Here is a 26,992-nt window from a genome sequence, read left to right on the forward strand (position 1 = left end):
GAACCAGCAGCCTGGGGATCGAGTTACACTCTCAGAGGCCAGTTTTTTCTCCTCCATCTGAGAAGTGGGGGATGGTGATGAAGCCATTCTGCACTTTTCTTTCTTTCTTTTTTCATACAGTTCAAAAAAGCTCCTCCAATCCATGTTTTCTTCCTTTTCTTTTATTACGCACTAGTTTTTACACACAGAACTGAAGCCCATGTGCAGCTTGTGAGTCGGAGTGGAAAGTTTTAATTGCGGAATAGAATAAAGAAGAAGAAGAGAAGAAGAAGAAGAAGAAGAAGAGGGAAGAAGAAACTCCTGGAAGTTGTGCGGACAAAAATGAAGTATCTGCTATTATTATGACTGAACCTGGAATCATGATTTCAGATTTATTCTTGGAAATAATTTTGGTCGCAGGACGCTGGAACTGGCGCGGATAAAATCATCCAAAGGAAGAAAAGAAGGAGTCATTTTACTAGTGTTTTTGTTGTCGCTCTTGAAAATGTCCTCCAGCTCCATCTCCATTGTTGGCGGATTTGGGATGCTTTGGCTTTGGGTTGGGTCTGTGATGGTGACCCAGGCCGTGATGTTACACAAAAATGAAAGTATGTTTAACGATTTATGTAAGAAAACGACAACTTGTGAAGTGTTGAAGTACAATACGTGTCTCGGTTCTCCTCTGCCGTACACGCACACGTCTCTGGCGCTGGCTGAAGACTCTGAGACACAAGAAGAAGCTTTTGAGAAGTTGAACATGTGGTCTGGTAAGATGTTTTGGAACAATTTTACAGAAAAAAATGTTGGTTTGTCAGTAAAGAAAGCAGCATGTTACATAAGAGGCCACTTTTTGACAAAAACATCCTGAAGGCTGCTTTTTTCTGCAAAAATAAGAAGAAAGTGTGACAGGCAAAACCTCCAGAAGATCTGTGTCTGGTTCTGGAAGATTCTCAGTAAAACTTACAGATCATTTCTTTATAAAACTGAACACATTATACCTGAGACTACTATTTTAAAAAAAAAATCAGACCAAATATTCACTTTGTTTCATTTTGCTGCTCTTGATATAATTTTTTTAAATGTAGAATTATTGCATTTCATTATTTCTGAAGGCATCTTTGCTATCCAGCATTTTTTTTTTTTGCATGTGCATAGAAATTTTTAGGAATTATTTCTTTGACTATAACTATAATGTTTTGACACATAGCCTACCTGTGTTTTGTTGCTGCACTCAAAATAAAAAAAAAATGCATCAACTTGTGACATGTAATTTTATCCCCCCCGAATTTGTAACATTTTATTTCAAAAACATATTTATTTTCAAAATATTATTCTGTGCAGAAGTCTTTTTGCACAAGCAGAAAAAAATAATAAAATGTTGAAATAAAAAATGAATAAAAGGCACTGTTTGCTGCTGTTTATAGAATTTTTTAAATGTAGAATTATTTCATTTCATTATTCCTGAAGGCACCTTTGCTTGACAGCATTTTTTTGCACGTGCAAGGAAATTTCTAGGAATTGTTTATTATAATGCAACTATAATGTTTGACACATAGCCTACCCGTGTTTTGTTGTTGCACTCAAAATAAAAAAAAATTCCATCAACTTGTGACATGTAATTTTTTTCCTCGATTTTGTAACATTTTATTTCAAAAACATATTTATTTTCAAAATATTATTCTGTGCAGAAGTCTTTTCGCACAAGCAGAAAATAAATAAATAAATAAATAAACAAACATGTTGAAATGAAAAAAAAGGTCAGGAAAAATTAAAAATAGATGCAACAAGTTCATGCATTTTTTCATTTCGAGTGCAACAACAAAACGTATAATAATTCCTAGAAATTCGTCTACGTTGTTTCTTTCACAAGAGTAAGATCACTAGATAACTTTAACAAACTACGTCGGTGTCTACACCACACCACATTTTGCCGTGTAGTCCTCTGTACCTCATATTTTTCTTTGCTTTTTTCCAATTCTGATATCTTTCAGTCTTCTTTTCTTCCACGATTATAAATTTCAAGACTTCTTATTTTATTTATTCTCACCTATCCTACAAGTTGAAGCTGTGAAACAAAACAGCTACTAATAGCTATGCATTAATTTGCACTAAACATTGAAACGAGACGGATTTCCTGTTCCTGAATCTCTCTGTAATTAACATTAGCACCCTTTAATGATCCATCCCACCCTTTTTCCTTCTCATTCGCACCTTAATCACAAAATCCTCATGGTTGTTGTTTGCATGCTCATGACTCTTGAGGCCTCTTTTTTTCCCCACACCTGCACTATGTAGAAACAGCACAAAACTCTTCCTTCGGCACTTTGGAGACGTGTGAGTGAGTACTGCTGTCATTTTTACTCCTGATGAAGTGGAGAAAGGTGGTGACTTTTTGTAACCTCTGCATTTATTAACAGCTGCATTTCTCCAGCTGTTGAAACAAAGGTCTCAACAAAGCATTTCGGAAAAAAAACCCCAAAACCATCCCTTAGTGGTCCTTCTTCTCACTATAATATAAATCTTCATTCATTCATTCATTATCTGTAGCCGCTTTATCCTGTTCTACAGGGTCGCAGGCAAGCTGGAGCCTATCCCAGCTGACTACGGGCGAAAGGCGGGGTACACCCTGGACAAGTCGCCAGGTCATCACAGGGCTGACACATAGACACAGACAACCATTCACACTCACATTCACACCTATGCTCAATTTAGAGTCACCAGTTAACCTAACCTGCATGTCTTTGGACTGTGGGGGAAACCGGAGCACCCGGAGGAAACCCACGCGGACAACATGCAAACTCCACACAGAAAGGCCCTCGCCGGCCCCGAACCCAGGACCTTCTTGCTGTGAGGCGACAGCGCTAACCACTACACCACCATGCCGCCCTAATATAAATCTTATCTATCCTTATACTATTCCTTATCAGTATATTTAATAAATATTATTTCAAAGAAATAAATCTGCAGTTCTGTTGGGCGGCATGGTGGTCCAGGGAACATCTCCAGGGTCCCCGGTTCGAGCTCTTGAACTCACTGTCTGTGTGGTGTTTTACATGTTCCTCTGTCTCACTGGGTTCCATCTGGGTTCTCCAGTTTCCATCCACCTTTTAAAAGGATGCAGTTAGGTAGGTGGATTGGCGATGCTAAATTACCCATAGGTGTGAATGAGTGGATGACTGCTCAGGGTGTTTTCCCACATTGCGTCCAATGTTCCTGGAAAAGGCTCAAGTTCCACCACAGCCCTGACAAGGCTTAAGCAATTATTAAAGATGAATATATTTCTGTTATTGCTTGAAATTTGCTTCCCCGTCCAAGTCGGTTCTTTGCATGTGTCCTCCTGGCATTGTAACGTTCATATTTCTCTCTCTCTTGCTTTTTTTTTAGCAGTGAGCTAGCCAGCTAACTGTGATGAGTGATTTATATTTACGTCCTCATTACAGTGAACTGTGTAGCCTGTGTTATAGATTTAACAAGTGAATATTATCTGTATATTGATTGCTCTAGTATATACAGTATAACTCATATTTAAAGATACAAAGTGCTCCTTTGTTGACTGTCGATGCTGGGAGTAGCCATGTTGATTTGTTGTCACTTGCTGAACTCAGGGATGAGGAAACCGTGCCAAGGAATTTAAGGGGGCGTGTTCTTTGTTTTTTTCCCCTAGTAGAAGGTCAGAACTGAGTTACAACCTTTAGTTGTAAAGGTTTAAAGGCAAGTCCCCTACTTCAGCATCTGAGTTGAACTGAGTTAAGGACACAACCTTGGATTGTGCAGCCAGGCACCGTGATAAAATTGCTCGTCAGATTTTGGACTGATGGAAGAGGCAATGCTTGAAAATCTGATTATCTGAAATGTTGTTACATTGTCTGATGGAGGTGGCCAGGGATTTGACACAGAGTGCTTCTGGGGCTGATTCTTGCTTGAAACGCTGTATTGGTATCGGGTCAGATTTAACATTTTGTGATTGGGAATCTGTAAAGTTGACTGACAGTGCAGATTTTGCATTGAACACAGGACACAAATTACTGTTTAATAAGGTTCAGTGTTTCATCTCTATGGTTCTCTTTTATTAGCTCATCTGGCCGACAGGTGATGAGTTTGTACCATCATGTGTTGTCCATCGTCATCCACATTTCACTAAAATCACTTCTTCTTTCTCAATTCTTCATCGATTTTTATTCCTTTTGGCAGGAAGGTTGGTCCACCTGGGGGGCATATAGCTTCTACCCAAATTTGCATAATTGCAATTAATAATGAAGATATGGAGTAATTAATCAATCCTTAACGAGCAGTTTCCACACAAATTGCTTCTTCTCCCTCAATTCTTTACTGATTTTTATTCTTTCTGGCATGAAGGTAGAGGAACCTAGGGTGCATATAACTTTAGAAGAAGAAGAAGAAACCTTTGCCTATTATTCGTCACATGCACACTTCAAGCACAGTGAAATTCATCCTCTGCGTTTAACCCATCTGAAGCAGTGAACACACGCACACACTCAGGCTACGTTTACATTACGTCGAATCAGTGGATCATCAGATTAACGTTCTTAAAACGATTCGCGTTTACACTAAAACCGTTAGCCGTGCACACAGCAACACCAATACACGGATACACTCGGCTCCGCAGGCATCCTGCACTCCAAATCACTCCGCCCTGAACAGCGAGTGCCCTCTGGAGGGTGCGCACTCCGGCCCTGCGCAGCTCACAGAGCGCGCGAGTGAAGTGCACAAGCAGTGATTCGGGACTGAGCCGCTGTGTGTGTGATCCCAGCGCATATCACTTACTACTTGCAAGTGGAAGGATGGCAAGCCTAAAAACAATCATAACTACACAATGGGCAGTATTTGCATCAGTATTTGCAGTATTTTCATACTTTTATACTCTTTAATGAAAGGTGATACAAGGCGGAAGTCCGCGCCGTTTTTCAGCAGTCGCGTCACATGACCAACGCCAGCGAATCAGGAAGGTGGATGTCACAGTGATGTTGTCCAATGAGGACGCCAGCTAGAGCTCAGCACAGCGTATTCGCGTATCTCAATGTTTACACAGCACCGGACCAGATACGATCTAGATTGAATACGTGGACGCTGGCGGATTCCCGTTTCCCGGCTTTTCCAGGTGTTTTAATGTAAACGGACAGTGCATCCGCGAAGAAAACGAGACAGATATGGTCTAATGTAAACGTAGCCTCAGAGCAGTGGGCAGCCACACCAAAGCGCCTGGGGAGCAGTCAGGGGTCAGGTACCTTGCTCAAGGGCACCTCAGCCCAAGGCCACCCCACGTCAACCTAACCTGCATGTCTTTGGATTGTGGGGGAAACCGGAGCACCCGGAGGAAACCCACGCAGACACGGGGAGAACATACAACCTCCGCACAGAAAGGCCCTCGCCGGCCGCTGGGTTTGAACCCGGAAACTTCTTGCTATGAGGCGACCGTGCTAACCACTACACCACCCTGATTCTACTTCTACCCAGATTTGCTTCATTACAATTATTAATGAAGTTATGGACTAATTAAGCCTTAATGCTTTAAGCAGTTCAACAAAAATTGCTTCTTCTCGGTCAATTCCTCGCCATTTTGGATTCTTTCTGGCAAATAGGTCGGTATTCCTAGGGTGGATATTGCTTCTATATAGTGTATATAGCTTGCAACATTTATTGCACAAGGTGGCCCGCTTTAGATCGTTCCTTCTGGACTAGACGGGGCCGCAGTGAGCTACACCGTCACTGAAGGTCTCGTTTATTTATTTTGACCATAATGCCTTTTTCAAAAGCTGTCCAACGCTGCCTATGATGTTTCGCATAACTTGCCAACAGAAGCTCTCAGAAAGTCAGCTCAGTTATTGATATGGTATAAGAATCGTTTCAGGATTGGATATTAGCCCAGGGTTCATCTCGATAATAAAAAACAGTTATTAAATTTATCTTTGAAAATGTAATTTCAAATTTCTTGGTTGCACTATGGAGATAACTGTGAACTGGCCTAGTGGTTAGCGTGTCCGGCTCTAGACTGGGAGATTGTGAGTTCTACTCATGGTTGGGTCGTACCAAAGACCATCATAAAAATGGTACCATCTGTCAAGGCACGCTGCAATACAGATGCGAGTAGGGAGTCAAACTCTCATCGTTTCCAGAGGACCAGCTCCCCACTGTAACCCTAGCTATATAACAGGTGAGAGGCTGAAGGCTATAGAAACGGAGATTGGCGCCTTACTTACCGTATGTGCCTCAAGAGCTGGTTAGTACTGGGACAGGAGACTGCCTGGGAAGACCAGATCCTGGCGTGAGAGGGACTTTGACTTTTTGACTTTTTGACTTTCCAGACACACCTGTTCACCTGTGACATATTTTCTTCTTCAGGTTTGAGAAACGCTCCTCGGTGCTGGGCAGTCATTCAGCCTTTACTCTGTGCTGTTTACATGCCCAAGTGTGAGAACGGCAAAGTGGAGCTGCCCAGCCAGACCCTGTGCCAGGGGACCCGTCGACCCTGCCACATCGTGGAACAGGAGAGAGGGTGGCCCAACTTCTTGAAGTGTGAGAACACTATCAGGTTTCCCTTCGGTTGCCAGGTATAATGTTTGGTTGAAGTTTGCTTGAGATATGTATAATCGAGTGCATCAGTTGCCCCCTAAAAATGAAAAGTTCCTCCGATCATGATGCATTTTTGTTTTTATGTTCCTTTTGGTAAGAAAACACACTGGGTGAAATATTTTGACAAAATTCAAAAGTTTAATGGTGGCACCAGGAGCTCAAAGTTATGGAAAAAGCTGCTATTTTATGACTTTTATGACATTTTGATCACTTTTCATGAAACATTATGGCACCTTATAGAGTATACCAAATATCTTAGATACACATTTTTAGTACATATGCTACATATATTATCAAGCACAGTTTGAGTTTTAGCTGTTCATTGAATCATTGTTCAGCTACTTTTAAACAATACAAATGTATTATGAATCACATTAATGCTTCTCAATCCCTTGCAAAGGTTCTTAACATGATCTCTGGCTCACAAGAAATCAATAAATGGAGTCCAACATTGTGATTCAAACCTTACGCGAAAACATAAAATAAGCGTTTTTTGGCAAAAAATGGACCTCATGGTGCCACCATTAGACTTTTAAATATGGTCAAAAAATTTTACAGGATGTCTTTATTGGTGAAAAGGAACACCCAGACAAAAATGCATCAGATTTTATGAAAGTGAGGGCGACTGATGCACCCTAATGTATAATTTATATACAGCAGGATATTTGAGTTGATGCTGTCTTTGAAAGTGACTCAAATGGACAGTACGTTTAAAGTGTATATTTTTTTCTAGAATGAGGTGCAGAAAATCAAATTCAATACATCGGGACAATGTGAAGCTCCTCTGGTCAAAACTGACATTCAGGCCAGTTGGTACAAGGATGTGGAGGGTTGCGGCATTCAGTGTGACAATCCGCTTTTCACGGAGGATGAACACTCCGACATGCACGGCTACATCGCCATCTTCGGATCAATCACCCTGCTGTGTACTTTCTTTACATTAGTAAGTGAACAAGAGTCCTGTGTGGGGTGAAATATCGAGAAATGCTTAGATAATTACGATGAACTGATAAGTATTTTTATTCTTGTTTCCATATCACTTTGTAAATCACTTTTTTTGTTACAAAAGAAATCCTGAGAGGGTACTTACTTGCCAAAAGAACACTAAGGCAAAGAGTTGTGATTTTACATTGTTTTTGAAGCAGTCACATGAAGAACACAACAGAAACATACTTTGGAAAGGAATAGAAATAGAAAAAAAAAAAACAATCTTAAAGCAGTGTGAGTGCTGCTGTCCGGAACAACACTACATGTCTAAATGTGCATCTGTATGTGTGCACTGCAAAAAATGGCCTTTCAAAAATAAGAAATAAAAGATTAAAACAAAGCATATTTGCTTGAATCAGGTGAAAAAAATCTGCCAATGGAACTAGTCAAATTTGACTTGGTAAGATTTCTTAAAGTAAGATGAAAAATCTAACCTGTTTTTAGCTGAAATAATTCCAAAATAAGATTGGGGAACTTATTATGCGAGATCTGATTAACTCAAAATAATCAAAATAGTTCTTATAACAAGATCGTACTTCTTACATTTAGCCATTCAAGTCATTTTTATTTATTTCATTTTAAGGGTATTTCACTTAAATTCATGACAAAGTCTTAGCAGTAAAAACTGAATTTAAGATAAATATACTAATATTAGGATTGTTAAATTCTACAACTAAGCATTGTTAGCTTAAAAGATTCTCCTTTTGTGACCTGTAATTAGCAAAATACTCTAGATATGAGACCAGAGACTATCTTGAATCAAGTTGACGACACGTGTAGCATTGCAACAAGTTTATTTTTTTTCCCATTTCAACATCTCATCTCATTATCTCTAGCCGCTTTATCCTTCTACAGGGTCGCAGGCAAGCTGGAGCCTATCCCAGCTGACTACGGGCGAAAGGCGGGGTACACCCTGGACAAGTCGCCAGGTCATCACAGGGCTGACACATAGACACAGACAACCATTCACACTCACATTCACACCTACGGTCAATTTAGAGTCACCAGTTAACCTAACCTGCATGTCTTTGGACTGTGGGGGAAACCGGAGCACCCGGAGGAAACCCACGCGGACACAGGGAGAACATGCAAACTCCACATAGAAAGGCCCTCGCCGGCCCCAGGGCTCGAACCCAGGACCTTGCTGTGAGGCGACAGCGCTAACCACTACACCACCGTGCCGCCCCCATTTCAACATTCAAACATTAAAACATCTCTTAAGATTTCACTTCCCCAGGACCTCAGGCAGGCGGCACGGTGGTGTAGTGGTTAGCGCTGTCGCCTCACAGCAAGAAGGTCCTGGGTTCGAGCCCCGGGGCTGGCGAGGGCCTTTCTGTGTGGAGTTTGCATGTTGTCCCCGTGTCCGCGTGGGTTTCCTCCGGGTGCTCCGGTTTCCCCCACAGTCCAAAGACATGCAGGTTAGGTTAACTGGTGACTCTAAATTGACCGTAGGTGTGAATGGTTGTCTGTGTCTATGTGTCAGCCCTGTGATGACCTGGCGACTTGTCCAGGGTGAACCCCGCCTTTCGCCCGTAGTCAGCTGGGATAGGCTCCAGCTCGCCTGCGACCCTGTAGAACAGGATAAAGCGGCTACAGATAATGAGATGAGATGTTGAAATGGGAAAAAAAATAAACTTGTTGCAATGCTACACGTGTCGTCAACTTGATTCAAGATAGTCTCTGGTCTCATATCTAGAGTATTTTACTAATTACAGGTCACAAAAGGAGAATCTTTTAAGCTAGCAATGCTTAGTTGTAGAATTTAACAATCCTAATATTAGTATATTTATCTTAAATTCAGTTTTTACTGCTAAGACTTTGTCATGAATTTAAGTGAAATACCCTTAAAATGAAATAAATAAAAATGACTTGAATGGCTAAATGAGATGAGATGAGGACCTCAGGCACCAAAAAAAAAATAAATAATAATAATAATAAAAAAAGTCTACGCATTTTGACTTACAGTGCTTACACAACGCCAAAGCAACAGTGCATTTTGGGGGCACTGACTATTCATGTGTACGAGGGGTTTACAAGATCAGGCACAAAAAAAACCAAAACAAAACACTGAACTTAGCATTCCAAAAAGACGTCACTAAAACGCCCTCCACTCACTCATAGCCTTTTTGAAGGCACTTGTCTGGTCTAGAGTATGTACAGCATCTAGAAGGAGCTCACTCTGAATGACTGAGAAAACAGTCGCAGTAAACTTAGGATCTGTAAGGTGGAGTTGAATTGTAATGAAAGATTCAAAGATTTCAGTAAAGTTCATTTATTCCCAAAACAAGCATAGGCCTACTTTGTTTTTTTTTCTTGAAACAAGACGAACCGCATTTGACAAATGTCCAAAATGTACTTACTTGTTTTAAAAAAAACCTTGTTTTATTTTGGCGGCATGGTGGTGTAGTGGTTAGCGCTGCCGCTTCACAGCAAGAAGGTCCTGGGTTCGAGCCCCGTGGCCGGCGAGGGCCTTTCTGTGTGGAGTTTGCATGTTCTCCCCGTGTCCGCGTGGGTTTCCTCCGGGTGCTCCGGTTTCCCCCACAGTCCAAAGACATGCAGGTTAGGTTAACTGGTGACTCTAAATTGAGCGTAGGTGTGAATGTGAGTGTGAATGGTTGTCTGTGTCTATGTGTCAGCCCTGTGATGACCTGGCGACTTGTCCAGGGTGTACCCCGCCTTTCGCCCGTAGTCAGCTGGGATAGGCTCCAGCTCGCTTGCGACCCTGTAGAAGGATAAAGCGGCTAGAGATAATGAGATGAGACTTGTTTTATTTTCAAAGGTGCTCCAAATAAGACTTTTTCAAGACATTTTGTCTATACAAGATTTTCAAGATGGCCTGTCTAAAAACTAGCCTTTCTACCTAAATGAGGTTTTGCTTGTTGGGCAATTATGTCTTATAATAAGGGTTGCTGGATGTTTTGACTTGAAAATAGACAAATAAACTTCCTAAGATTTTTATTTTTTGCAGTGTGGCTGTCTTCCAACAAGTTACGTTTTAAGACAAATACAAAGACAAATCACTTGTTTTTGTATGAGGATACTTCAAAGAGTTCTTGGCCTCACCCTGAAACAAGGGGTGCAACTCCCATTTTGGGGCGTAACTGTATCCTATAAAGCCTGTGCACAAAAACTCAAATGAAAGAAGCAATTGAAGTAAAAAGGAGAGGAAAGAAAGCTTCGAGCTGGTGTGCTGTTGCTCCAGGACAATGCGCCCGTCCACACAGCACAGGGGGCGGGGCAGAAGCAGCCAAATGTGGCTTTGAACTGTTGCCTCGTGCACCTTACTCATCCGACCTGGCACCGTCTGACTTCTATCTGTTCCCCAAACTGAAATCCCACTCGCATGGTCGCCATTTTCAGAGTGATGATGATGAAGTCATCCATGCTGTGAAAGCTCAAGATGTGACATTCTTCCGCAAAGTGATAGTGAAGCTTGAATATCGGTGGACCGAGTGCGTTGAAGTTAAAGGAGGCTATGTAGAACAGTAATGCAAGAACGTTCTTTCTCGTGTGATGTTTTCTGGGTGAGGCCGAGAACTTTTTGAAGTGCCCTCATAGTTTTCCTGTATCACAGGGGTATTTGATAGTCTCTACCCACCACTACCTGCTCCCTTAATCCAGAGCTTATCCCAGGAAAAGGAGGCATGGTGGTGCAGTGGTTAGCACTGTCGCCTCACAGCGAGAAGGTTCTGGGTTTGAACTTCAAGGGCTTTCTGTGTGGAGTTTGCATGTTCTGTCTGTGTGGGTTTCCTCCACTATCTAAAGGCATGCAGTTAGGTTAACTGGCTACTCTAAATTGCACATAGGTGTGAATAGTTGAGAGGAGAAAACCTCTATAATAATTGAGTAGAAGGCAACAGGAAACCACAACTGTAATTCTTCCCTAGAAACTGATGGCAGGTATATCAGGTGAAAATTCAATCCAAATTGCTTGAAACCGCTCTCATTGAATTCAGAACAACAGACTTTTTACAGAATTCAAATATGTTTATCTGTTCTTGAGATATTACAAATCAAAGATTGAAAAAAAGGCTTAATTTTTAGAAAACGGCTGTAATAGTCTGTATAAGGATCACATGATCTAAAATGGGCCTCATTAACCAATGAGATCAAAAGTTTTTTCTTCATAACTTTTTTATTTTTCGAGATATTTACATGGAAATTGGCAGGCACATAGATGGTTGTACACTGAATACAAAGCCTGAAAAATTAGTTAAAACCAATAATGCAAAGTAGTATTTAATTAGTATTAAGCATGCTAATTAGGTAAAAACGTTAAATCGGTACACTCTCTTCTTCAAAATTTCACCAAATGGCTTTATTTGTGCAATATAAAGCTGATCTTAACTTTCAATTCTACATCACAAAGGAGGAGAAATCAATGTTCATTATAAAATATGCATAAATAAGCATTGAATGTCATTCACATCTCCCATTCTCTATCAAAATAAAAAAGTAATAAAAGATTATTTCTAATCCCCTCTTTGTGCTCTGTAGGCCTTTGTATTTCTCAAAAGTAGGGCCTACTAGTGTTTATATGAAAGAACATAAATGATTATTTTGATTAATATTCACAGCTTTCAAGGCGAACCTCGAAAAAACTGTCTGATCCACATCCAATAAACAATTCACATTAACTCAACTGAAATCAACACTCGCGTTTCTGACTTCCGGTTTTTTAAAATCTCATTCCGACCACTAAGATCTCAATATTTTTCATCAAAACAACTCCAGTCATATTCTAAAATAGTTATTTATTTACATGAATCAGTTTGATTTGAAAAAATAAGTAGGTAAAGCTACGAAAACTCACTTCAAAGTCTCCCGTGAATCTGAACATCAGAACTAACAGATGGAAACTTTTGCTGAATCCTTCATCAGAAACAGTGAGAGCAAGAGAACATTGCTATAAAAGTGATCTGACTGATATTGACGAGTAATCCAGTGGGAAACCGATCAAGAGAGAGAGCGAGCCTGACTCCTTTCCCGTGACTCAAAAAGAAAAGCACCAGCAGTTTCCCGAAGTCACGCAAGCAGAATTTTTACTCTGTTGTACCGACTTCAACCTGCGGTTACTCCCAAAGTACTGAACAGATCTTAACCAGATACATTTCTTTGGAAAGCAGAGATTATAAGCTTTTTAATGAGAGTATTCATTATAGAAAATATTCAAGAGTTACGCAATGACAAATTTGGAAACTCAGATGAGCGTCTGCATGCACAATTTTCACAGCATGGCCATCAAGCGTCTGATATGCCTACTGATGGCTGGAGCCATCAGAGCGGCCATGTCACTGCAGTGATATGCCGGATAGACAGCTATCCCAGGAAAAATGCCAGTGAGGTGGGAATACACTGTCAATAGGATGCTAGCCCATCACAGGCACCAAACACACTCACTTTGAAACCTAGTAGCCAATTGTCACATTTTTGGGAGGTTGGATGAAATTCGTAGGCCCATAGGAAAACAGTCAAAACTGCACCAGAACTCAAACCCTGAAACGCTGGATCTGTGAGGCGGCAACATTTCGAGATTACATTGAGACATGTAGCAGATTTGAATTTGATATCACCAACATATCCAAGTAACTTTGGATAACTTTGGCTCATTAGGCAGCCCTGTACATTGAATGAAAAATTTTTGACTCCACGTCTCATCCTTTCTTTCTCTTTTCCCCAGGCGACATTTCTTGCCGACTGGAAAAATTCCAACCGCTACCCGGCTGTAATCCTCTTCTATGTCAATGCCTGCTTCTTCGTGGGCAGCATCGGCTGGCTCGCTCAGTTCATGGATGGCGCTCGCAAAGAGATTGTGTGCAAAAGTGATAACACCATGCGGCTTGGAGAGCCCTCGTAAGAACACTTGAGGATTTCCATCAATGCTATGAATATACTTCACAGCACCCAGAACAACGATTTATTCTTTCTCCTCTCTCCAGATCGACAGAGACGCTTTCTTGTGTTATCATTTTCATCATCGTGTATTACTCCTTGATGTCAGGGGTCATCTGGTTTGTTATGCTCACCTATGCCTGGCACACATCTTTCAAAGCCCTGGGTACTACACACCAACCTCTGTCTGGAAAGACGTCCTACTTCCACCTGGTCACATGGTCCATCCCGTTTATTCTCACAGTGGCTATACTGGCCATTGCACAGGTAAGGCTGCTTATTCCCATTGTTTTTTTTTTTGGGGGGGGACATTTGTGGTGCAGCACTGGATGCTACAGTAGTCATAATCTCTGCCGAACATCATACAGGTTGATGGAGACTCTGTTAGTGGAATCTGCTTTGTGGGCTACAAAAACTACAGATATCGCGCTGGGTTTGTTCTGGCTCCAATTGGCGTGGTACTCACTATTGGTGGCTATTTCCTTGTAAGAGGTAAGACGGGAACAGAAAGACAGCAGACTTTTTTTTTTTTGCTTGATTAATTTTTATACACAAAGTTGATGCAAATTTCTGAATTTTGCAGGTGTCATGACATTATTTTCCATCAAAAGTAACCATCCAGGACTGCTGAGTGAAAAAGCAGCAAGTAAAATCAATGAGACCATGCTGAGACTTGGTACAGTTTTCTTTTACATAGCTCTCATTTGTATTCTGTTAATATTTTCACTAGAGATGCATCAACCCCTTTTTTTTCAGACGGATTACAAATACTCGTTGATACTGATACCGATACCTAAAATGAGAAACCTGCTTTTTATTAATAAATAGAGGATATTACACAGTGGCATGAAGATATAAAGTTTATCTTCGAGTGGCAAATGTATATTTTGTGAGTGAGTGAAGTGAACAAGTGAAAATATTTTCTACACGAGAAGATAAACTTCATATCTTCATGCCTCCATGTAATGTTCTTTATATCATATGGACACAGCCACAGGAAAAAAAAAAGCAAGTTAATGAAAAGAATTTTAATTTTGAACCGGTTCGCCATTTTAGCATCGTGCATCTAGTCAGTGGGAAAACACTGGGAGTGACGTCATTGGAGTAAAATATCGGGAATTATTATCCATACAGGACACTTTTTCAATGTAATAAAAACGTGTTCTATTCCCTTCTAGTAGGTTTCACTCATTTGGTTCGATAGCATGCAATATTGTTAGCATATCGCTTATCCTACGTGTATTACGTCACTCTACCCAATGGAGAATGAGCGTTGAATATGGGTTACGATATTGCATGGTTGTCAAGACAAAATGATGTCACACGTCGGAGACGTAAAACATCCGCACTAGCGAGCGACTGGGACAATTTTAAACAAACATGGCTGCCAGGTTTGCTTCATTAAATACGGAAGATTTTAAGAGAATTTTGAAAGAGAAAGATGTGTTGAACACCTGAAAGGAATGTATAATAATAATAATAATAATAATAATAATAATATTGGGTGGGGCGGCACGGTGGTGTAGTGGTTAGCACTGTCGCCTCACAGCAAGAAGGTCCGGGTTCGAGCCCCGTGGCCGGTGAGGGCCTTTCTGTGCGGAGTTTGCATGTTCTCCCCGTGTCCGCGTGGGTTTCCTCCGGGTGCTCCGGTTTCCCCCACAGTCCAAAGACATGCAGGTTAGGTTAACTGGTGACTCTAAATTGAGCGTAGGTGTGAATGTGAGTGTGAATGGTTGTCTGTGTCTATGTGTCAGCCCTGTGATGACCTGGCGACTTGTCCAGGGTGTACCCCGCCTTTCGCCCGTAGTCAGCTGGGATAGGCTCCAGCTTGCCTGCGACCCTGTAGAACAGGATAAAGCGGCTAGAGATAATGAGATGAGATGAGATAATATTGGGTGGGTTTTTTTCCTAGTCTATCAGATATATTCTATTCAGCTACTCGTCTTCGACTTGTTCAGTATCATGCTAGCTGAATGGAATATATCTGATAGACCACTCAACGCCAACTAATATTATTTAAATATGTCACTCAGATCCATGATGGATTTCATATGAAAAACACAAGTTTTTCAACACGAGAAGATAAACTTCATATCTTCAAGCCAACGTGTGATTTTCTTTTTATTATATTGACGCATTCACAAACAAAAAGTCCCCAAATTTCCCATCTCATCTCATTATCTGTAGCCGCTTTATCCTTCTACAGCAGGGGTGTCCAAACTGATCCATAAAGGGCCGTGTGGCTGCAGGTTTTCATTCCAGCCATGCAGCAGCACACCTAATTTGGCTTATTCAATCAACTGACACACCCACCCTTTAATCAAGGGTGGGTGTGGCTGCAAGTATTTGACTGTGTGAAGACAGTTCAGTTGATTGAATGAGCCAAGTCAGGTGTGCTGCTGCATGGCTGGAATGAAAACCTGCAGCCACACGGCCCTTTATGGATCAGTTTGGACACCCCTGTTCTACAGTGTCGCAGGCAAGCTGGAGCCTATCCCAGCTGACTATGGGCGAAAGGCGGGGTACACCCTGGACAAGTCGCCAGGTCATCACAGGGCTGACACATAGACACAGACAACCATTCACACTCACATTCACACCTACGCTCAATTTAGAGTCACCAGTTAACCTAACCTGCATGTCTTTGGACTGTGGGGGAAACCGGAGCACCCGGAGGAAACCCACGCGGACACGGGGAGAACATGCAAACTCCGCACAGAAAGGCCCTCGCCAGCCACGGGGCTCGAACCCGGACCATCTTGCTGTGAGGCGACAGCGCTAACCACTACACCACTGTGCCGCCCCGTCCCCAAATTTATCAAAACAAAATTTATCATCGATTTCCTCATGAGTGACATACAGAGATTTACGTAACGGTTTTGGTTCTCCATGTCCTGGATGGAGCTCGGATCAAAAATACGAGTGGCATATTTCCCAGTAAAACACTTGTGTCCATATTATATCATTTTATTTCGCCTTTGTTTTTCCATTGTGGCCTTGAAAAGCACCCGAGTGTGTTCGTGCACTTTGGCTTCTAGTTTTGTTTTTTTATAACTTTAGCAAGTTGATTTGAAATGAAGTGCCTTAGCTAGCTACATTAGCTACCTTGGATGGGGTTGGGATACAGTTAAGAAGAGCAGGTTTTGTTTCACATCAGAACAAGGCTGATATGTCGGTTTTTGTTTTCGTTGTGTCAGAATCTGATCGATTGCAGCTGATCTTCATGAACAACATGCTGGCTAAGAGCCATTATTTTCGTACACCTAGCATTGTCTGTAGACATTTTGTCCTGACCTAATCAGCGTTTGCTGCAGCGTTAGTTTTGTACAGTGTGCTGCTAGTGATGAGCTCATTATACTGAGTTTTATATTTCAGATGTTTTATTAGGCTCTGTATTATCCGAAGATGTTCGAGTTCCTCCTCTTGACATTTTCACAACACACTTTGCAGTCTTATTTGCTTTGATTGCTCTCATTAACTGCGAACTGCATCCAGTTCGTTATCATTTTGCGTAGTCTGTTCATTAATGCGACTGCATATATGAGGCTTATGGCTCGTAGTATCACCTGGTATCGGATGTCAGAGCATTTTGTAATAGTGTGAGTATTTGAGCCGTATCAGAGCAGGACGAGTGTCAATGCATGTCTAATTTTCAGTTTTGGTTTTTATTACCGTACACATCGCTGTATTTGTCTGCAAAACTAAAGACTCTTTCTTGCTACCAGGTATATTTGGTTTTCTGGCTTTTGGGTTTGTTTTCATCACTTTTGGATGCCATTTCTACGACTTTTTCAACCAGGCGGAGTGGGAAAGGAGCTTTAGGGAATTTGTGCTGTAAGCATTTTTTAAAATATGCTTGTTTATGCACTGTTATTATTATTTATTGAATGTGTTTAAAGTGATTCAGCTTACAGAAAAAAATACCGTTTGTTCCAGGTGTGAAGCGAATGTCACTATAGCTCATCAGACCAAGAAACCGATCCCGGAGTGCACCATTAAAAACCGACCCAGTCTGCTGGTGGAGAAGATCAATCTGTTCTCGATGTTCGGTACCGGCATTGCCATGAGCACATGGGTGTGGACCAAAGCCACAATTCTCATTTGGAAGCGCACCTGGTGTAGGTAGGTGTTTAAGTTCACTTATTTTATAGTGAATCATTGCACTTTTGATAAAAAACTTCAGAAATGCCAACATACACGATTTGGGCGTCGCAGCTACGGATTTGAAGCACGATTACAGTGCTACGTATTAGGGATGTTAACCGATGACCGTTTGACTGATGGTTGACCGAATCAACGTCAACCGATTAAATTTTTTTTTTGGTTGTCAGTTAAAAAAAAAAAATCAATCGTTTTGAAGCTGCCGATTTTGGAGCGGAGAACCAGGAATTCTGTGTTGTAAACGCTTGGGGCATGCCATGCGGTGTAAGGACAACAGCTGACAAATCAGAAACACCCATTCAGTCATGTCCCGCCCTCCCGCCCCAGTTGAAGACAGCTGCCACTCGGCGTAAGAAAAGTGTAGACACAGGCTTTTTAGCTTACAAATTACTATTCTGTTTTTTTTTTTTAATTATTATTAGAAGGCACATGGAGTTTAGTCCTGCCTTGGCCAGTGCATTCTGAAAGTATGTTTCGGTCTGTAGCCAACAATGCATGTTATTGCAGATCAGATCTCTCCACACAAACTAAAGGCACAGATGCCGACTTTTTCACAGCTGAATCGTGCAGATCCGATTTTTTTTTAGGGGGGGCGTTGGAGTGTCTGAATAATTTCATCAACGTAAATTCTGTATTAAAATTACTAAATAAGCAAATGCCGTTACAGTCCATGAAACATAAGAAGCATGAGAAGAAAACAGTAAATCAGAAAGCTGCGCACATTTGCGCAGCTTCCGCGAAAACATGCGCAGCTTTCTGATTTACTGTTTTCTTCTCATACTTATACTTCCTATGTTTCATGGACTGTAACGGCATTTGCTTATTTAGTAATTTTAATACAGAATTTACTTTGATGAAATTATTCAGACACTCCAATGCCCCCCCTAAAAAAAAATCGGATCTGCACGATTCAGCCGTGAAAAAAGCAGCATCTGCCAAAAAGGCGTGCCGTTTGCATCCCTGAATTTAAACTCATAGGTTAACCGACTTTAACCGGCTAATGAGGCTCGGTGGTCGGTCAAGATTTTTTTTAGTTTTCGCCATCCCTACTACGTATAGACCTGTATATAATACGTTTTTCAAACAGTTTTATTCGAGTATCAATCAAACCAACATATTTTCAGCGTTCGGACTGTTCCACATGTCATTGTTTACACTGATTGGGATAATTCCGGGAATTTCCGAATCCTAATTTTAGCTGCACTGTGATTGGCCAAGAGGTGACCTGATTCATGCTCTCGGCCAGTCACAGCGCATGTTAAACGCAGTGCTCAGAAATGCACAGTAGTGATGAAGGTGCGTAGTCGTCTTCCTGGAAGCAAACTGTCTTCATCAGTCGTGTTCCAGAACTGAAACTTTCGATTTCTCTCACAAATTAGTGTCAGGTGTGAAGTGAAGTAAAGACGGGCTATGGATTGTGAACGATGGCGTCTCCGCCTAAAAAGTGGAGGCTGTGTGAACAGCAGTTTCTGGCTGAATATGTGGCTGAGTGGCCATGTATTGTACAGTCGAAGCTGGTTAATCACCATGCCTACTGTACTCTGTGTAGGTGAGATTTCAGCGTGTGACATGGGGGGAGGAGCGATGTGGAAGGTAATGCTGTCAGTACTATGTATATTCCACTCCAGTGCAGAGTGCGAGCGAGTGTTCAGTCTTGTAACCAAAAATAAGACGGAGTTCAAGCCAAACATGAAGACCGAGACCGTGAGCAGCCTGGTCACACACAACAGTTCATGATTGTTAAAGGTTCAGTGTGCCACCACCAGTCATACAACAGAAGTACACTGAAGAAAGCAAAGCCAGCTTCATACAATTAAACTTCAGCATGTTCAGTTTAATTAAATGTTGTATGGATGGCCATCTTTCAGTATTGACTTTATTTAAAGGAGAACTGAAGTCATTTTTAAACTTGCTTTATTTCTTAATTAACGTGTTATTCAATTACGTTTTCGGTTTTAGTAACTTTATATCGTGACTCGTATTGGCAAGTAATTGCAATTAAATATTATACTTATCGGTCTATTGGGTTTTTAGCCATGTTGAATTTGGTTCGTTTGGTCCACGGCAGGGCGGCACGGTGGTGTAGTGGTTAGCGCTGTCGCCTCACAGCAAGAAGGTCCTGGGTTCGGGGCCGGTGAGGGCCTTTCTGTGTGGAGTTTGCATGTTCTCCCCGTGTCCGCGTGGGTTTCCTCCGGGTGCTCCGGTTTCCCCCACAGTCCAAAGACATGCAGGTTAGGTTAACTGGTGACTCTAAATTGACCGTAGGTGTGAATGTGAGTGTGAATGGTTGTCTGTGTCTATGTGTCAGCCCTGTGATGACCTGGCGACTTGTCCAGGGTGTACCCCACCTTTCGCCCGTAGTCAGCTGGGATAGGCTCCAGCTTGTCTGCGACCCTGTAGAAGGATAAAGCGGCTAGAGATAATGAGATGAGATGAGATGGTCCACGGCAGGCGTCGCTTATCCGCGCGATCTTCACGAGACTTGTGCGAGACTTCGAAACGTGAAGTGTCAGCCAGGTGTCAGTGCCGCCATTTTGAAAACTGTTTTCCAAATGAAATATTGCACAAAAACGAGTTTAAATGACGGCTACTTTTTTCAAACTTTCCTGATTGCTATCAAAACAAACAAAACTTCCGGCTTGATCACATCAGCATTCGAAGAAGGGCGCGCACGTCTTTTGACAGCGTTGGCAGATGTTGGTCACTTTGATTTCCGCTGTACGTTTTACTTCCGTCCTACAATGTCTCGCACAGGTCTCAACGAATCTCGTTTACGGCCGTTGCTTTGACATATGGACTGATATATTACAGAGCATATTTCAAACACTCAGAACTTGCTATAGCAGCAACAAAATAGCGATCAAAAATACATTCCGATATTTAATAAAATGAGAAATAGAATTTTGCTAATAAAAAATTTGCTTACAGTTTTCCTTTAAGTCCAGTATTAGACTGGTGCACAGTTCAGGAAGTAAATACAGTATTATTTTTGTTGTTATTGAAAAACCTATATATAAAAATCTTTTGTCTTTTACTCTGGCTTTTGTTGTTGATCATGCTGAAACTACTGAAATACTGTGTTACAGTACAAGCTCAGTTATCTGAACCCCTTTTATCTGAACATCCTCTTAGTTAGCCAAACTTTTTCCCAAGACAGTTTGGATAATTGAGCTTATACTGTACAGTAAATCCTGCATTTATTTTCCTCAAAAAGTAGCTCAAAATGGCCGAGATTGCATCTCTGAGCTTCCCCGAAATTTGGTTTCTGGGATCCCCGGCCTAATAGGAAGCCTCACTTCACTCGGCTTCACCTCAGTGCGCTCGGAGATGCTACTCTTTTTCGTTTGTCAATGTTGGCATCTCTGGAGCTTGTATAAAATAAAATGTTTGGTCATTAATATCTTGGAGTAGCTTAACAATTTGGCTTAGCGTCCTAATTACAGTATGCATACAATATCCAATGTCATATTTTTACGCCTTTCCTGTAATCTAAGGATAATCGGACGCAGTGACGATGAGCCGAAGCGCATCAAGAAGAGCAAGATGATAGCCAAAGCATTCTCCAAGCGAAAGGAACTCCAAATGGATCCGGAAAAAGAATTGTCCTTCAGCATGCACACGGTCTCCCATGAAGGACCTGTGGGTAAGTATACCACCTCCTGCTGGACATGTGGAGATAAACTCAGATTTCAATGCTCTGCTGAGTAGAAATTAGTTTAATTATTGACAAATGAAGAAAATGTTGAATGAAATTAAACACTGATGAAATTGATCACTTTTCTAAAGCGGGCATTAACTTTGACCTGAATGAGCCGTCCATGGAGATGTCCTCTGCGTGGGCTCAGCATGTGACGAAGATGGTGGCACGAAGAGGTGCCATTTTACCTCAGGACATCTCGGTTACGCCCACTGGGACACCCGGTCAGTACTAAAGTTATCTGGTATCAGATACTTTTTCTGTTCAAAATCATTGATCCAAGCACATAAAGAATTATTTCAGAAGAAAAATGTGCAACTAACAAGTCCCTTAAATTTCCTGCATTCGTTAACATTTCATAAACCATCAACTTCAACGATGATTCACTATAAGTAACAAAGTTAACGTGTATTATGGATGTTTGATTAAATGTTAACTTAATATGTGAAAATTCACCGATATTTCCTCAATCCGTGAACTAAAAAGTTGTTCACATTAATGAGCGTAATTTAAATTACCATATTTGGATGTAAATATTTCCACCCAACATTTCGCCTAAATTATGAATTTTGCCAATTAACATTAATGTGTTAGGTAATATTGTTTGTGATATTATGTAATATATAGAGGATGTTACACAGTTACACGAAGATATCAAGTTTATCTTCGAGTGGTGAACATATTCACGAGTGAGCAAAGCGAACAAATGAAAATATTTTCAACATGAGAAGATAAATTTTATATCTTTGCGCCACCATGTAATGTTCTTTATATTATATGGACACATCCACAAAAAAAAAAATACACAAGTTAATCAAAAGAATTTTAGTTGTGAACCAGTTCGCCATTTTGACAACGCACGCCTAGTCAGCAGGAAAACACTGGGAGTGACGTCATCGGAGTGAAATATCGGGAATTATTATCCATACAGGACACTTTTTCGATGGAATAAAAACTATTCCCTTCTAGCGGGTTTCATTCTTTTTGTATGATAGCATGCAATATTGTTAGCATATCGCTTATCCTATGTGTATTACGTCACTCTACCCAATGGAGAATGAGCGTTGAATATGGGTTACAATATTGCATGGTTGTCAAGACAACATGATGTCACACGTTGGAGACGTAAAACTTCCGCACTAGCGAGCGACTGTGACAATTTGTAAACAAACATGGCCGCCAGGTTTGCTTCGTTAAATACGGACGATTTTAATAATAATAATATTGGCTGGATTTTTTTTGTTCAGTCAGCATGATATATATCTGATATACCACTCAACGCCAGCCAATATTAGTTAAATATGTCACTCAGATCTGTGATGTATTTCGGATGAAAAATGCGAGTTCTTCCAACACGAGAAGATAAACTTAAATATCTTCAAGCTAGGGCGGCACGGTGGTGTAGTGGTTAGCACTGTCGCCTCACAGCAAGAAGGTCCTGGGTTCGAGCCCCGGGGCCGGCGAGGGCCTTTCTGTGCGGAGTTTGCATGTTCTCCCCGTGTCCGCGTGGGTTTCCTCCGGGTGCTCCGGTTTCCCCCACAGTCCAAAGACATGCAGGTTAGGTTAACTGGTGACTCTAAATTGACCGTAGGTGTGAATGTGAATGGTTGTCTGTGTCTATGTGTCAGCCCTGTGATGACCTGGCGACTTGTCCAGGGTGTACCCCGCCTTTCGCCCGTAGTCAGCTGGGATAGGCTCCAGCTCGCCTGCGACCCTGTAGAACAGGATAAAGCGGCTAGAGATAATGAGATGAGATCTTCAAGTTAGGGCGGCACGGTGGTGTAGTGGTTAGCGCTGTTGCCTCACAGCAAGAAGGTCCTGGGTTCGAGCCCCGTGGCCGGCAAGGGCCTTTCTGTGTGGAGTTTGCATGTTCTCCCCGTGGGTTTCCTCCGGGTGCTCCGGTTTCCCCCACAGTCCAAAGACATGCAGGTTAGGTTAACTGGTGACTCTAAATTGAGCGTAGGTGTGAATGAGAGTGTGAATGGTTGTCTGTGTCTATGTGTCAGCCCTGTGATGACCTGGCGACTTGTCCAGGGTGTACCCCGCCTTTCGCCCGTGGTCAGCTGGGATGGGCTCCAGCTTGCCTGCGACCCTGTAGAAGGATAAAGCGGCTAGAGATAATGAGATGAGATGAGATCTTCAAGCTAACGTGTGATTTTCTTTTTATTATATCGACACGTTCACAAATAAAAAAAATACCCAAATTTAACAAAACAATTCATCGATTTCCTCACGAGTAACATATAGAGATTTATGACACGGTTTTGGTTCTCCATGTCCTGGATGGAGCTCGGATCAAAAATGCAAGTGGTATATTTTCCAGTAAAACACCCATGTCCATATAATATATACTTCTACGTAAGCATGGACTAAATATTGGATAATGTAGGCATAAGAATCAAAATCATTTTGTTAACATTACCAAATGGCTAATGATCCCTAAATCTTTAAATAAAGCTAGAATAATAAAAAAGAGAATCTATGTGTAAAGCGTAATACTAAAGTGTGCTGTTTCAAAAAAGTGCTAATGTTACTTCCAACTGCACACCCTCATGCAGTGCCTCCTCCAGAAGAGCGAAACAAACTGTGGATGGTTGAAGCCGGTATCCCGCCTGAGATGATGAAACGTAAGAAGAAAAAGAAGAAGAGGAAGAAGGAGGTACGTTCAGTAGCACCTGATGAAGAGGGTTTGAATCCCCATCACAGAGAGTTTGGTCCCAGCGCTGTCCCTCGCCTCCCTAAGCTCCCGGCACATCGCAGCCTTGTGGCTAACCTGTGGGAGCGGCAACAGCAGGAAGAGGAGAACGTCCTTCCAGGCTCCTTCCCAGAATTCCGACCTTCCTGTCCCATTCCGTACCAGGAGAGATACGGGGGGCTTGGCTGTGTTTCATCCAGCCAGCGCAGCAGGGAGTCTGGCTTTAACCTTGCCAACCCACTGATGCTAAGCCAGTACGAGGGACGAGGTCAGTTTAATAAACAACTGGCCTGGCAGCTGAATGGATCTAACGGAGTGTTCCATTATTCAGGGCAGGAGATACCATCATTGATGAGTGGTGGCAGGACAGGCTTTATAACACCTCGCTCAGAGGGCAGGAAACCAGCGATTGCACCAATCCACTCCAGAACCAACCTAATGGAGGCAGAATTGATGGATGCTGTGTCTGATTTCTGACTTCGTCCTGTATTGCTTTGCTGAGTTTGGTCGGAAAGTGCTGGATACTTTGCACCACAAATTGATAGAAACATGTAAGACAGGGTTCCTGTCACTGTGCCTATGTTGGTACATGGAGCATGTTTGTGTGGTGAGCTCCATAACTGGTTGGTCTTTTCTTTAAATGTTACGGTAGATTAGGCACAGAAGACTTCTGACTGAGTGCCAATTTAAATAAGGCTGCCAGTTTTGCCATCAGTAATACTAAGCTATTCCAGTCTCTGACACCTGACGTTGACCTTCAAGTCCGAACTGTGTGTACTGGTTAACCTTAAGTGTGCATGGACGTTTAGAGAGATGAAGCTGATGAAGCTGACTCAAACAATCCAGCACCCTCAAGATACAAGTAAATAGGAACTTCATCCTCATTTAAACCTAAGTTAAAATGATTTGGCATGATAACAGTATTAGGAATATTATTTGTTTGAATTACATGGCAGCTTTGCAAATCAGCACACACACGCTTGTTGGGTACACACCACCTTGGGCAAGTTTTGCGAAAGGAGCATAACAGGACAAAGTACTGTATCACTGCAAAATTCATAAAATTGCTGCTGCGTTACATTTGCATTTCCTCATTTGGCTCATGCTTTTTATCCAAAGTGACTTAGAATTTCAATCAGTAGCCCAAAGGTCCTCTTGCGTCAATGTCGAACTGAACTTTTGAGTTGATGTGCGTTGGAGTGGATCATAGCACCATTTCATATATCCGTCGCTCTGTTTTATCCACATGCTACACTGTTTCTTAGACCTGGCTCATGCAGTTATGGTGATCTGATCTAAACAAACGATAGTGTTAGTACTTGTTACAAAGAGAAAGTGTATTCTTAAATATTAGTATTATCAGTACTGTCATATGAAGTTGCCTGGTGCAATTACAAGCAAGTTTCGTGCAGGATATGTGAAAGCAAGGGCATTTTTTTTAAATGTACTGACTGTAAAGAAGCTGAAAATGCTATTGTCAAAATTGCGTGTTTGTCGTCTGCTTCTATTTCAAGCGATTGCTGTACAGTTCTATCAGAAAGGCTATTTTTGTACCTTAGCATGTAGTTTGTTTCACCTGTATTCTGGTGTAGATACGTCAGTTTCATGTCGTGCTTTGGCTCACTTTTTCACTTGTATTTTGTAAGTTTTCTAAGGTAGAATGCCTCGTATTTGTAATCGTTGAGTGATTTGGATTTTGCACATTTAAATTTGAAAATGACATTGTTTTGATTTGAAATTTCATATGAAGCTTTATAATTTACTCGAACGTAATTTGTATTCCATCGTTTGAATCTTGACACAATTGACTAATACTGAATTAGTATAGGTGATCGTATGAGCCGAGTAAAATTAAGGATTAATTTCATGAGTGATTTCGAAGTTTTGAAAATGTCAAAACTTTGAAATCACGAGTGAAATTGATCCTTAATTTTATGAGGAACCATATGATTACAACCCAGATTCCAAAAAAGTTGGGACAAAGTACAAATTGTAAATAAAAACGGAATGCAATGATGTGGAAGTTTCAAAATTCCATATTTTATTCAGAATAGAACATAGATGACATATCAAATGTTTAAGCTGAGAAAATGTATCATTTAAAGAGAAAAATTAGGTGATTTTAAATTTCATGACAACAACACATCTCAAAAAAGTTGGGACAAGGCCATGTTTCCCACTGTGAGACATCCCCTTTTCTCTTTACAACAGTCTGTAAATGTCTGGGGACTGAGGAGACAAGTTGCTCAAGTTTAGGGATAGGAATGTTAACCCATTCTTGTCTAATGAAGGATTCTAGTTGCTCAACTGTCTTAGGTCTTTTTTGTCGTATCTTCCGTTTTATGATGCGCCAAATGTTTTCTATGGGTGAAAGATCTGGACTGCAGGCTGGCCAGTTCAGTACCCGGACCCTTCTTCTACGCAGCCATGATGCTGTAATTGATGCAGTATGTGGTTTGGCATTGTCATGTTGGAAAATGCAAGGTCTTCCCTGAAAGAGACGTCGTCTGGATGGGAGCATATGTTGCTCTAGAACCTGGATATACCTTTCAGCATTGATGGTGTCTTTCCAGATGTGTAAGCTGCCCATGACACACGCACTAATGCAACCCCATACCATCAGAGATGCAGGCTTCTGAACTGAGCGCTGATAACAACTTGAGTCGTCCTTCTCCTCTTTAGTCCGAATGACACGGCGTCCCTGATTTCCATAAAGAACTTCAAATTTTGATTCGTCTGACCACAGAACAGTTTTCCACTTTGCCACCATCCATTTTAAATGAGCCTTGGCCCAGAGAAGATGTCTGCGCTTCTGGATCATGTTTAGATACGGCTTCTTCTTTGAACTATAGAGTTTTAGCTGGTAACGGCCGATGGCACGGTGAATTGTGTTCACAGACAATGTTCTCTGGAAATATTCCTGAGCCCATTTTGTGATTTCCAATACAGAAGCATGCCTGTATGTGATGCAGTGCCGTCTAAGGGCCCGA

At 41.5% G+C, this 26,992-nt stretch overlaps 1 protein-coding gene across 1 annotated transcript; it reads left to right on the plus strand.

The window, feature by feature from the left end:
• On the plus strand, positions 1-26,441 carry smo (smoothened, frizzled class receptor). Its single transcript, XM_060903432.1, has 12 exons — positions 1-746; positions 6,340-6,548; positions 7,304-7,513; positions 13,238-13,410; positions 13,497-13,716; positions 13,818-13,941; positions 14,033-14,125; positions 17,175-17,283; positions 17,386-17,571; positions 21,105-21,253; positions 21,397-21,531; positions 23,866-26,441. The coding sequence occupies exons 1-12, from the start codon at positions 485-487 to the stop codon at positions 24,477-24,479; spliced, it is 2,484 nt and encodes an 827-aa protein (XP_060759415.1). The 5' UTR covers positions 1-484; the 3' UTR covers positions 24,480-26,441.
• The last annotated feature ends 551 nt before the right edge of the window (positions 26,442-26,992 follow it).

The sequence above is a fragment of the Neoarius graeffei genome, chromosome 21 (assembly GCF_027579695.1).
Source record: "Neoarius graeffei isolate fNeoGra1 chromosome 21, fNeoGra1.pri, whole genome shotgun sequence".
In the NCBI taxonomy this organism is placed as follows: domain Eukaryota; kingdom Metazoa; phylum Chordata; class Actinopteri; order Siluriformes; family Ariidae; genus Neoarius; species Neoarius graeffei.

What these genes read in the sequence shown, in the direction of transcription:
- smo (XM_060903432.1), top strand. Translation starts at nt 485, where the DNA reads ATGTCCTCCAGCTCCATCTCCATTGTTGGCGGATTTGGGATGCTTTGG. An exon ending in GAAGTTGAACATGTGGTCTG is followed by an intron (nt 747 to 6,339) that starts GTAAGATGTTTT and finishes TTTCTTCTTCAG; the next exon opens with GTTTGAGAAACGCTCCTCGG. An exon ending in CTCCCATGAAGGACCTGTGG is followed by an intron (nt 21,254 to 21,396) that starts GTAAGTATACCA and finishes ACTTTTCTAAAG; the next exon opens with CGGGCATTAACTTTGACCTG.